At 47.6% G+C, this 12863-nt stretch overlaps 1 protein-coding gene across 5 annotated transcripts in view; it reads left to right on the forward strand.

Moving 5' to 3' along the window:
* MIIP (migration and invasion inhibitory protein) overlaps positions 1 to 12603 on the forward strand; it is a 29092-nt gene extending 16489 nt beyond the window's left edge. For 2 of the 5 annotated variants that reach the window (XM_081923711.1, XM_081923712.1), the window contains exons 9-10: positions 377 to 484; positions 6008 to 6394. In XM_081923711.1, the coding sequence (XP_081779837.1) occupies positions 377 to 484; positions 6008 to 6148 (249 nt within the window). In that variant the 3' untranslated portion in view covers positions 6149 to 6394. Of the gene's footprint in view, positions 1 to 376; positions 485 to 5844; positions 6395 to 12174 lie in introns of those variants that run through there. The other 3 variants (XM_081923713.1, XM_081923714.1, XM_081923715.1) reach the window with 3 other exon arrangements.
* The last annotated feature ends 260 nt before the right edge of the window (positions 12604 to 12863 follow it).

Raw genomic sequence — 12863 nt, forward strand, 5'->3', positions numbered from 1 at the left:
CGTTCCGGAGGTCTGTTCTTAACCTGAAACTGTTCTTAACCTGAAGCGCCACTTTAGCTAGTGGGGCCTCCTGCTGCCGCCGCCGCCGCCGCCGCGCGATTTCTGTTCTCATCCTGAAGTAAAATTCTTAACCTGAGGTACTATTTCTGGGTTAGCGGAGTCTGTAACCTGAAGCGTATGTAACCTGAAGCATCTGTAACCCAAGGTACCACTGTAATTGACTTTGTATTTCTATTCTTTGTATATCATATTGTTGTTTTATTGCTAAAGCCGATGGCTGACGCAAACAAAGATTCATTCATTCAAATAGCCTAAGCCTTTGGGGCTGCAGTTAATACCTGACATGAGATATTTTCCCCTTCTGTGACCCCCACAGCACTGTTTGGCCGGTTGGGAGAACCCTGTGCAAGCTTTCAGCCCCACTCTCAGCAGCCTCGACCTTCACTCATCCCTGGGGGATGCGCCACCTGGCCGTTCGAATCGGGTAAGGACTCTAAATGGCTTTGTGCTAAAATATTTAGGTTTTCATACCTTACACAGAATTCAGTCTGTGTTACCACAAACACGGACTGCAGGATTCTCGAGTTCAGTTTCTTGGTTCTGAGTTCCAGCTTTTCCCCGTCCTGATTCTTGATATTTTTCTTGAAGGGTTTTTAAATTTAATTTTGTAATGCGCATAAAACAGACAGAACGCTTAGAAAATGAAAAGGTGAAGAACAAAACTGTAAAAAGAGGCGCATAAAATGAGCAGAGTTAAAATTACAGGGTTCCAGTAAGAGGCTATCACTGCCGTCAGTTTATCTAGTTCCAGAATTGCCAGGCTTGTGTATGGAGGTCCCTGTCCTTGTCAAAATCTCAAATTATGCATAATTTTCTCCATTATAGCTGTATTCCATGTATCCTGCATAAGTTTTGGGGCTGTTTTCCATTGAGTTGCAATGACTGTGATTCTTGATTATTCATTTTATTTCATAAGATTTACATACCACTTGGTTGTTAAAAGCAAAACGAAACCTCACAGTGGTTTACATGGAGAATAGAAAAATAATAATATTATTGGTGAAAGCAGCTCTTTAAAAGCAATCCAAGAAATAAAATCGGAAATAAACAAAAAACTGGCTAAAACTTACATCGACATTCTAGGTGCCAGCTTGTCTGAATGAAAACGTTGGTTTAGAAAAATATTGTAGAGAAAGGAGAATTCCTAGATAGAAAGACCCAAGTTTGGGGTGAGAGATCCATAGCAGAGATTTAAAATTACAAACGAAAGCTGTTAGACCTTTATAATGTCCTCGTAAAAAGTTTCTTTCCAAAGTTTCCCCGTTCCCCAGCATAGAAAAAGACGACATGTTAGTGAGTTTTAAAAATGGTTTACAGTGGTACCTCGGGTTAAGTACTTAATTCATTCCAGAGGTCCGTTCTTAACCTGAAACTGTTCTTAACCTGAAGCACCACTTTAGCTAATGGGGCCTCCTGCTGCTACTGCACCGCTGGAGCACAATTTCTGTTCTCATCCTGAAGCAAAGTTCTTAACCCAAGGTACTATTTCTGGGTTAGTGGAGTGTGTAACCTGAAGCGTATGTAACCCGAGGTACCACTGTACTTCCAAACTATCTGAAGGTCAGATTCATAGGCAGTAAAACTTGGCTTAGTAACAAAGTGGCAAAGATTTCTAGATTACTTAGGTAAAGGTAAAGGGACCTCTGACCATTAGGTCCAGTCGTGACAGACTCTGGGGTTGCAGCGCTCATCTCACTTTAAAGGCCGAAGGAGCCGGCGTACAGCTTCCGGGTCATGTGGCCAGCATGACTAAGCAACTTCTGGCGAACCAGAGCAGCGCACAGAAATGCTGCTTACCTTCCCGCTGGAGCGGTACCTATTTATCTACTTGCACTTTGACGTACCTTTGAACTGCTAGGTTGGCAGGAGCAGGGACCGAGCAACGGGAGCTCATCCCGTAGCGGGGATTCGAACCGCTGACCTTCTGATCGGAAAGTCCTAGGCTCTGTGGTTTAACCCACAGCGCCACCCGCGTCCCTATGGTATTACTTAGGACCTTGTAATTCTGAACTGTTATTCTTTATTTTGGTAGGGAAATTCATCCTGCTCTGTCTGGTCCTAGATGCCCTGGTGATTTTATTCCTGGTGTTCGTTATATTTATCTATCACATTCCATTAAAAAGAAAATACCGTATTGGCCCGATTATAAGCCACACTTTTTTTCCCAAATTCCATCTGAAACAGACATACGGTAAAACGGAATGCGTGTCAGTGCAGAATTTTAAGGGAGTGGCTTATTTTCTGGTATTGTCTATTTTTCTCCACCCCAACCTCATGAATTTTAAAGGTGTGGCTTATATTCAGGTGAGGCTTATATTCGGGCCAATATGGTAATTAAAGTTGGGGTTTTTTAAGTACTCTTAAAACTACAGTATTATCCTGTAGGAGGGGACTCTTGTATTTAAGGTGGATGCATATTCAAAAAGCTGTGTGGTTTTTTTGCTTCAAAACAACTGGGTTTTTTTTTTCTTCATATGCAAACGTAGGAAGATTTGGTCTGCTGGAAAGGGTTGTGACAGTGGTAAAGCCCCTGTTTTGCATGCGAAAGGTCGCAGGTTCAATTCCAGGGTAGTCCAGGTGGTGGTGGGGAACAACCCTAGAGCAGTGTTTCCCAACCGGTGTTCCGCGGCACACTAGTGTGCCGCGAGATGTTGCCTGGTGTGCCGTGGGAGGGAGGCGGGCGAGTCGGGCGGCGAGAGGCGGGGCGGAGGCGGCGAGCACATGCGGTGCGGCGAGCGAGCTCCCTCCCACATCCCATCGCCGCTCGCTTCGGCCGGCCGCCCCGTGCTCCGCGCTGGTGTTGGCCAGCCTTGCGCGCCCGGGGGATCTCCCCCCAGGAGCGCAAGGCTTGCGGGTGGAAGCCGGCAGCACGGAGCACGGGGCGCCCTTCGGAGGACGCCCCGTGCTCCGCGCTGGTGTTGGCAAGTCTTGCGCACCGGGGGATCTCCCCCCAGGAGCGCAAGGCTTGTGGGCGGCAGCCGGCAGCACGGAGCACGGGGCGCCCTTTGGAGGCCGCCCCGTGCTCCGCGCTGGTGTTGGCCAGCCTTGCGCACCCGGGGGATATCCCCCCAGGAGCGCAAGGCTTGCGGGCGGCAGCTGGCAGCGCGGAGCACGGGGCGCCCTTCAGAGGACGCCCCGTGCTCTGCGCTCGTGTTGGCAAGCCTTGTGCACCCGGGGGGCGCGTGGGGCGCCCTGAAACAGAGGGTTCCCCATGCTGCGGACTGTAGCCTGCCGCCCGACGCGCGGGGCGCCCTGAAGCAGAGCGCCCCTCGCGCCAGGCAGACATGGGCCAGCCCCACAAGCTCGGGGGACAGCGGGGAGGCGCAGCACCGCCATCCCACTGTTCCCCGACCTGGTTTTGGGGGGGGGGAAATAAAGGAAAAAAAATTTCCTTTATTTCCCCCCCCAAAAAGTAGGTGCGTCCTATGGGACGAAAAATACGGTACTTACTATTTCATAATAAAGTAATTATAAAATACTTTCTTTGTGTTTATTTGATGCCTATTAAACAGAGTTACTTTATATATAGTCAATATAGGCACAGAGTTAATTTTTTAAACATTTTCTAATGGTGGTGTGCCTCGAGATTTTTTTCATGAAACAAGTGTGCCTTTGCCCAAAAAAGGTTGGGAAACACTGCCCTAGAGAGCCATTGCCAAGTCAGCACAAATGTTATTTAATAATAATAATAATAATAATAATAATAATAATTTATTATTTGTACCCCGCCCATCTGGTTGGGTTTCCCCAGCCACTCGGGGCGGCTTCCAACAAAGATAAAAGATACACTAAAATGTCACATATTAAAAACTTCCCTGAACAGGGCTGCCTTCAGATGTCTTCTGAATGTCAGGTAGATGTTTATTGCTTTGACATCTGATGGGAGGGCGTTCCACAGGGCAGGCGCCACTACCGAGAAGGCCCTCTGCCTGGTTCCCTGTAACTTGGCCTCTCGCAGTGAGGGAACCGCCAGAAGGCCCTCGGAGCTGGACCTCAGTGTCTGGGCAGAACGATGGGGGAGGAGACGCTCCTTCAGATATACTGGACCAAGGCCGTTTAGGGCTTTAAAGGTCAGCACCAACACTTTGAATTGTGCTCGGAAACGTACTGGGAGCCAATGTAGGTCTTTCAGGACCGGTGTTATATGGTCTCGGCGGCCGCTCCCAGTCACCAGTCTAGCTGCCGCATTCTGGATTAGTTGTAGTTTCCGGGTCACCTTCAAAGGTAGCCCCACGTAGAGCGCATTGCAGTAGTCCAAGCGGGAGATAACCAGAGCATGTACCACTCTGGTGAGACAGTCTGCAGGCAGGTAGGGTCTCAGCTTACGTACCAGATGGAGCTGGTACACAGCTGCCCTGGATACAGATTTGACCTGTGCCTCCATGGACAGCTGTGAGTCCAAAATGACTCCCAGGCTGCGCACCTGGTCCTTCAGGGGCACAGTTACCCCATTCAGGACCAGGGAATCCTCCACACCTGCCCGCCTCCTGTCCCCCCAAAACAGTACTTCTGTCTTGTCAGGATTCAACCTCAATCTTTGTTTATTAATCGCTTCCTAAGAAGCGGCTTAGTCATGCTGGCCACATGACCCAGAAGATGTACGCCGGCTCCCTCAGCCAATAAAGCGAGATGAGTGCCGCAACCCCAGAGTCGGTCACAACTGGATCTAATGGTCGGGGTCCCTTTACCTTTACCTAAGTAATACCATTGGGCTCCCATTGTCTCTGTAGCTTATTGCTCTGGTACATTATATAGACATAGAGTAAGCTGTCCTGACAGGCTTAGCTATGTCCACTTCCCCTCACCTTGTGAGGAACTAGGCAATAAAGTCTATTGTTCCTCCCCAGTCTCCCTTTACCTTTTTTTTTAGGATGGTAATGAGAGCCAGTGTGGGACATACCCTCCAACACTCCTCCGATGAAAATAGGGATGTCCTATTCCATCATCAGGGACGTGGGTGGTGCTGTGGGTTAAATCACAGAGCCTAGGTCTTTCCAATCAGAAGGTTGGCGGTTCAAATCCCCGCGACAGTGTGAACTCCCGTTGCTTGGTCCCTGCTCCTGCCAACCCAGCAGTTTGAAAGCACGTCAAAGTGCAAGTAGATAAATAGGTACTGCTCTGGCGGGAAGGTAAACGGCATTTCTGTGCGCTGCTCTGGTTCGCCAGAAGTGGCTTAGTCATGCTGGCCACATGACCCGGAAGCTGTACGCCGGCTCCCTCGGCCAATAAAGTGTGATGAGCGCCGCAACCCCAGAGTCGGCCACGACTGGACCTAATGGTCAGCGATCCCTTTACCTTTATATAAAGCATCCCAATGCAATTTTACAGCACATTGAAAACACACACACACACCAATCATAACCCATTGCAAAGATGAAAACAATTTCAAATCCAGTGCAAATGCCAATTGGCATTTTTAAAAATCTCTGCTTAGGAGGTTTGTCGAAAAAGAAAACTGCTGAGCTTGCTGGATCGAAAAAGTCAGTAAAATTTGGCTCCCTGTATTCCTGCAATTGGTTGGAACAGAACCAGCGGTCTGGTTTAAGATTTCTTGTCTCGCTAATAAATCAAAACTGGGTCTCTGTGAAAGATCAGGGAAGGGCCTTAGCTCAGAACACCTTCTTGGCATGCGGAAGATCCCGGATTCAGGTCCAGGTAGGGTTGGGAGAGATTTCCTGTCTGAAACCCTGGAGCGTATCTGCCAGTCAGTGCAGGCAGTCCTGAGGTAGATGGGCCCCAATGTCTGACTCAGTATAAGGCAACTTTCTATATATTTCTGTTTAGATCGTTCGGAATCTTGAGGACTAGAGTCTTGACTTTAGGAGCCTCGAAGACCGCAACTCGGCAGCAGACCCACCAAAGATTCTTAAGATAGTGCAGGCCTATATGGGTTTGCTGCACCCCTTCTTTTTTTAAACCCTTACACACACAAAAATCTGGGTTCTAGATCTCTGCCTCCAGAGTGTCAGGAAGAAGCAAGACCGACGAACTGCTGGATCTCTCCCGCGTGGCAGAATTTGAACTCTGCAACCTCTCCTGGCGGCGGAAACGTCATAAGCCGCCATGCCGCAAAGCCACATCTAATTAAAAGAGCTCGCCGATTCGAACTTCCCACTTTTGGTCCTCGATGGGGAATGAGGAGGAGCTGCGTGTGTTTATGGATCAGGGCCTCCTCCTTTGTGAGGTTGCCTGCTAGCCTGTTTCATCAGCACGGCGCCCAGACGCGTTGCGACGTTTGAGAAATTGCAGGACGGGTTTGCCTTCCTTTTTGTCTCTGGTCCAGCATGCTCTTGCACAACTCCTGAAATGATAAAAGCATGGTTTGAAATCAAAAGATTAAAAAGCGTGTTGTTTTTTTAAAAAAGCCAAGGATGGTAGCGGTTAAGGACATTTAGAGAAACACTAATTTGGTGAAGGAAAAGATGTGTCTCTCTGTGTGTGTCTCTTAATTGTCTTGGTTTTTTTTAAGTAAATAAATATAGTTTTGCCTTATTATTATTATTATTATCATCATCATCATCAACAGCAGCAGCAGCAGAAGCATCCTACCTTTCCCCCAAGGTGACTTGCAGAACTTAAAAGGACATAGATAAAATACAAAAAGCTAAAAACACATAAAAGGCAATTGTTAAAAAGTAACCCTAATGGAATTAATTAAAACAATATTTTTTTTTTAAATCTACTAAAAGATAATAGGCACAGCACTTGCCTCCAGAAGACTGTGTTGTTGAACAGTTGCAGACTGCTTTTATGAATTGATTTTGTATTTTTATAGACTGCTTAAAACTATCCCTAAGCAGTTTGTAAAAAGGTTAACAAATACATAAATGCAGACAAACCATGAAACTCAAAAATTGCAATACCTGATGAGCCAAAAACTTAACAGCATTCTTTTAACTCCACTCTTAAGATCCTTATGGGGGGGGGACGACTGGAAGTTGGGGGTGGGGGACTGCCTTGAATATATGTTTAATGCAGAAATGGTTTATAAAATGTGAGTTATTTTCAGCTAATTTTTACTCCGAGTACGCCTTTTGAAATAAATGGACCTAACTTAGTCGAGTCCATTTATTTCATTAGAGTAAAACCTAGTTGAGCACCACCAAGTATAAACAAGGCATGAAGCCATGGCAATAATTTTGCCATAGAGCAGCAGTGGAAAGAATGACACCCATTTTACAGGTGGTGAACTGAGACTGAGGACCAGCAAACCTGCCCAGGGACTCTGGGCACCCTACTGCCAGGGCAGACAACCTGCTGGCCTAAGGCTCCCATCATCCCTTTCTAGCTGGAGCTGATGGGAATCCAAACTACACCAAATTAGCTAGCTCTGCCATGAAAGTTTGTTTTGGAATGGGGTTGGGTCTGTGCTGAAGACAGGGGCTGTCTCTGGAATAAACTATCCCTTTCTTTAAACTGCTTTTTACAGTCGAGCAATATACATTTTAAGAAATAAATAAATACAGTGGTATCTCGGGTTACAGACACTTCAGGTTACAGATGCTTCGGTTACAGACTCTGCTAACCCATAAATAGTACCTCTGGTTAAGAACTTTGCTTCAGGATGAGAACAGAAATCGTGCATCGGCAGCAGGAGGCCCCATTAGCTAAAGTGGTACCTCAGGTTAAATAACCTTTTCAGGTTAAGAACGAACCTCCAGAACTAATTAAGTTCTTAACCCAAGGTACCACTGTATGGGCAACCGAAATTTGAACCTAGCCAAAATGTGGGTGCTATTCTTCTCCCTGAGCACAGGAACACACTCCAAAGGATGCTACAGGCATTCTTTGTGTGCTGATTGGCTCCTTCCCTGTTGCCATGGCGGCAGATACGCAACCTCCCATCTACATGCTCTGCAGATGGACCAATTTGGAGTGAGAATCCGAGCTACAGAGCTGGTTCCGTCCAGAGGCTGGCGATGCTGCTTTTGCTGAGTTCTGAGCTATGGCTTCTGGGATACGTCAGTAGCGCAAGTTTACGGCTGGGAAGCGGTAAAGATCTCTCAGGCTGCAGTCTCAACTTTTGGATCTTCTCAAGAACATTGGGAGATCCCTGTGGGATCAGGCCAAAGGCCTGTTTTAGTCCTACCACTGTGAGAACAGGAGGCAGGAATAGATGGACCACTGACATAAGAGAATTAAGAAGAGTCTGCCAATGGCCCATCTAGTCTAGTATCCTGCTCTCTCAGTCACCATCCAGGTGCCTGATGGGAAACCCATAAGCAAGATTTGAGCCCCAGAGCCCCATCCGTTACTGTCGTTTCCGTCTACTCGGGGAGTCAGAAACATGTCGAGGCAGAGCATAGCCATCGTGGCTCATAGCCATTAGTAGTAGTAGTAGTAATAACAATAATAATAATTTATTTTGTATACCCCGTCCACCTAGCTTGGTTTCTCCAGCCATTCTGGGCGGCTTCCAACAGAATATTAAAATACAACAATCCATTATATATTAAAAGCTCCCCTAAACAGGGCTGCCTTCAGATGTCTTCTAAAAATCTGGTAGTTGTTTTTCTCTATGACATCTGTTGGGAGGACATTCCAGAGGGCGGGCGTCACTACTGAGAAGGCCCTCTGCCTGGTTCCCTGTAACTTGGCTTCTCACCAGCGAGGGAACCATCAGTGTCCAGGCAGAATGATTGGACTGAGGCCGTTTAGGGCTTTAAAGGTCAGCACCAACACTTTGAATTGTGCTCAGAAATGTACTGGGAGCCAGTGTACATCTTTCAAGACCAGTGTTATATGGTCTCGGCGGCTGCTCCCAGTTACCAGTCTAGCTGCCGCATTCTGGATTAGTTGTAGTTTCCGGGTCACCTTCAAAGGTAGCCCCATGTAGAGCGCATTGCCGTAGTCCAAGCGAGAGATAACTAGAGCATGCACCACTCTGGTGAGACAGTCCGCAGGCAGGTAGGGTCTCAACCTGCGTACCAGATGGAACTGGTAAACAGCTGCCCTGGACACAGAATTGACCTCCGCCTCCATTGACAGCTGTGAGTCCAAAATGACTCCCAGGCTGAACACCTGGTCCTTCAGGGGCACAGTTACCCCATTCTGGACCAGGGAGTCCTCCACACCCGTCCGGGCCCTGTTCCCCCAAAAACAGTGCTTCTGTCTTGTCAGGATTCAACCTCAATCTGTTAGCCGCCATCCATCCTCCAACCACCTCCAGACACTCACACAGGACCTTCACCGCCTTCACTGGTTCTGATTTAAAAGAGGGGTAGAGCTGGGTGTTATCTACATAATGATGAACACCCAGACCAACCCCCCCTTGACAGTAGCCTTGTCCTCCATGAATCTGTCCAGTTGTCAGGGAGTGGCTGGATGAAGAAGTGGGAGCCCCCTGCCCAAGAGCCCCCCAAGGAGGGCACAGAAAACGGCAACTTAGATCCCAGTTCCTGGTGGTGGGTGTGATAGGAATTTTGAGGTCTTAGATATATGTTAAATGTTCATAAGTGTACCAACCAAGCACATACATAGATCACCACAGGAAGACCAACCTGAAACCATTTTTGATCCCCAAACTGACCAAATGTTTTCTCTGCAAGGTCAAAAGAAAATGGAAAAGCCTCCCTATTGTCCTTTCCTTCACAAATGTGTCTTAAGAGCACTTTTATTATATGAATAGGGCGTGAGCCTGTAGCCTGGCTCAGGAACTAAGTATTTATCATTACAAAACAGTGGCCAGGCTCCCCAGGCAATCCAATCAAGTGACCATTAAACAGGTAACCTGCCAGACAGGAGGTAAACAAAGCACTCAGATTTCTGCTGTAGACTGCCCTTTCTGTGATGTAGGTATGATGTGTCTGGGGGTGGTCTTGGACTCCAGGGCGGGCAATTTAAAATGTCTATATAAGGATGGGCACACCTTGGTTCTGGGTTCCTCCTCCTTTCCTGCGTGTGAGGGGAGGACCCTGTTGCAACAGATCAATAAAGATCAGGCTTACTAGCTGCTTTCCTTCTCAATATTCTCTGGTTGGCCTCTGTTATTTTCTCCTGCCAATAAGTAACCTACATAACTACTCTGTATGGGCTCTTGGATACCCCATAAGGGGGAAAAGGGCAGATTTTTGTTTACAACACTCCCATTTGTGGAGGCAGAGCAGAAACTTACTGGATCCATCAATAGCCTTCACCTCCTCCATGAATTTGGCTAATCCTATTTAAAACTGTCCACACTGGTGGCAGGGATCTCCTGCCTATCATATCACCTCTTTCTTAACCTTTCTCTGAACTGAAAAGGCCCGAGCGCTGCAAATTTTCTTCATAGGGGAATTGCTCCATCCCTCCTCGATGATTTTGATCCTTTTCCAACTCAGCAATATCCCTTTTGAGGCGAGGTAGCCAGGCAATCTAGCTGGCACCTTTGCTTGACTTGAAGGGCTGTTGTCAGTCCATAGCTGTCAAGCGTCCCTTATTTGGTGGGACAGTCCCTTATCCCAGCACCATGTCAGATTTATTTGTTTACAACATGGGACACGGAACATGGGACACGGAAGAGCAGTCTGGAGAAAGGACAAGCTGGGAGGCGCTAGAAGCAGGAGGGCGTTGAGTGATCATGGTGGGTGGGAGTCAGGAGATGGAGGGCCTTCCGGGACAGGGTTCGAGGCTGAGAGTCACAGTGTGAGCGCAGACTCAGATGGGAGTCAGAGGTTCCCTTGCTACCCAGCAGCAGGGCAGTCTCGGTCCTGCTGGCTCGCCTCCCCCTCTGACACCCCCGATCGAGGAGAGTCCTTCACATGGCTGAACAACTGGCCAGACAGCTCCAGACACAGTCTTCCTCTGCTTGGGAAGGGATCCAGAGAAAGAGGCGAGAGAGGGAAGGGCAGAGCTTGTGGTCAGTTTCAGTACATCTTTTTTTTTTAAGAAAAAAATTACACTTTTCAGACTTACACATTTCATAAATTTTACAACCATTTAAACATTTCAAAGCTTGACTTCCTCCCCCCCTTTCTGTGGTTCCTTAAATTTATTTTTTAATATCTTCTTCATATCCAAATTCATTTACCGTATTTTTCGCTCTATAAGACGCACCAGACCACAAGACGCACCTAGTTTTTGGAGGAGGAAAACAAGGGAAAAAAATACTCTGAATATCAGAAGCCAGAACAGCAAAAGGGATCGCTGCGCAGTGAAAGCAGCGATCCCTCTTGCTGTTCTGGCTTCTGAGATAGCTGCGCAGCCTGCATTCGCTCCAAAAGACGCACACACATTTCCCCATACTTTTTAGGAGGGAAAAAGTGAGTCTTATAGAGCAAAAAATACGGTAATTTTCTCCTTTAAATATATATACTCTTATGAAACTGCGGGTTATTACAACAACCCTGCCAATGTTCTTATCTGTAAATATTCAATAAACCACTTCCATTCTTTTATAAAAAGTTTGTTATCTTGATTTCTTATTTTGGGGGTTAGTTTCGCCATTTCTGCATAATCCATAAGTTCTTGTATCCATTCTTCCTTTGCTGGGACTTCTTTCCACTTTGGGGCAAGTAGCATTCTTGCTGCTGTAGAAGCATGCATGAATAAATTTCTATACAATTTAGGTACTTCTGTTCCTATAGGTAAAGGTAAAGGGACCCCTGACCATTAGGTCCAGTCGTGACCGACTCTGGGGTTGCGGCGCTCATCTCACCTTATTGGCAGAGGGAGCAGCTTCCGGGTCATGTGGCCAGCATGACTAAGCCGCTTCTGGCGAACCGGAGCAGTGCATGGAAACGCCATTTACCTTTCCCCCGGAGCGGTACCTATTTATCTACTTGCACTTTGATGTGCTTTTGAACTGCTAAGTTGGCAGGAGCTGGGACCGAGCAACGGGAGCTCACCCCGTCGCGGGGATTCGAACCGCCAACCTTCTGATCAGCAAGCCCTAGGCTCTGTGGTTTAACCCACAGCGCCACCCGCAATTCCCCCCAAAAAGGGTTCTGGGTGTTTTTTTTAAATAAAAGTTATTTTGAACATCCTTTTCCATTCATTGTATATAACGTTTTATGTGTTTAATATGCCTATATGTTTTAGAGATGGTTTTTTCTGGCTGAATGAATGAATGAAAGCCATGTAGGTTGTCTTTGTATCTTCTTATGTTCTCAGTTGTCCTCATCTTGCCGTCCACAGAGGCAGCCAACTTCCACTGGAACCCCTGGCAGCCATGGGTCTGTATGTGTGACTTACACAAGCAGGCCCGGATCCGGCACTTTGTCGTATGGGCCATGAACATCACGCTGGACCTCAAGGCCTCTGAGTTTTGGCAAGAGAAGCCTTGCAACTTGGACGACTGCGTCACGTGCTCGGTGGTCGAATGTCCGGGCAGCGGCGAGCGGTCCGGCTTCATCCCGCAGTTCCGGGGCCTCTCATCCCCCAAGCCCCACGAGGTTGAGATTCCTCTCCCCGTCCATTTGGAATTCCCTTCCTACGACAGCCTCCCCGTCATCGACGACAAAGGAGAAAACGGGCAGTCATAAGACTCGGAGAAGTTGACTTTAAGCAAAGGCGTCTCGTCACCTAGGACTCCCATTGAGTTGTCGGGCTCGCTTGCGGAGGGCAGCAAGGAGCCGCCCGAAAGCCAACTCGCCTAGGGCGATCCTGGACAGAGATCCAGGCGAGCCCACAGCTACAGCCCCCCCATGGGCTCTGTTGGAGTCTTTGGTTGTCAATAAAGTCAGACTGAAACAAAGTAGTGTGGTTTTTAAAAAAATTAATTACAGTGGACGCTCGGGTTGCGAACGTGATCTGTGCGGAATGCACGTTCGCAACCTGCGTCTGCGCACGTGCGGGTTGTGATTCGGTGCTTCTGCGAATGCACA

Source organism: Podarcis melisellensis, assembly GCF_964234715.1.
Source record: "Podarcis melisellensis genome assembly, chromosome: 8".
NCBI lineage: Eukaryota > Metazoa > Chordata > Lepidosauria > Squamata > Lacertidae > Podarcis > Podarcis melisellensis.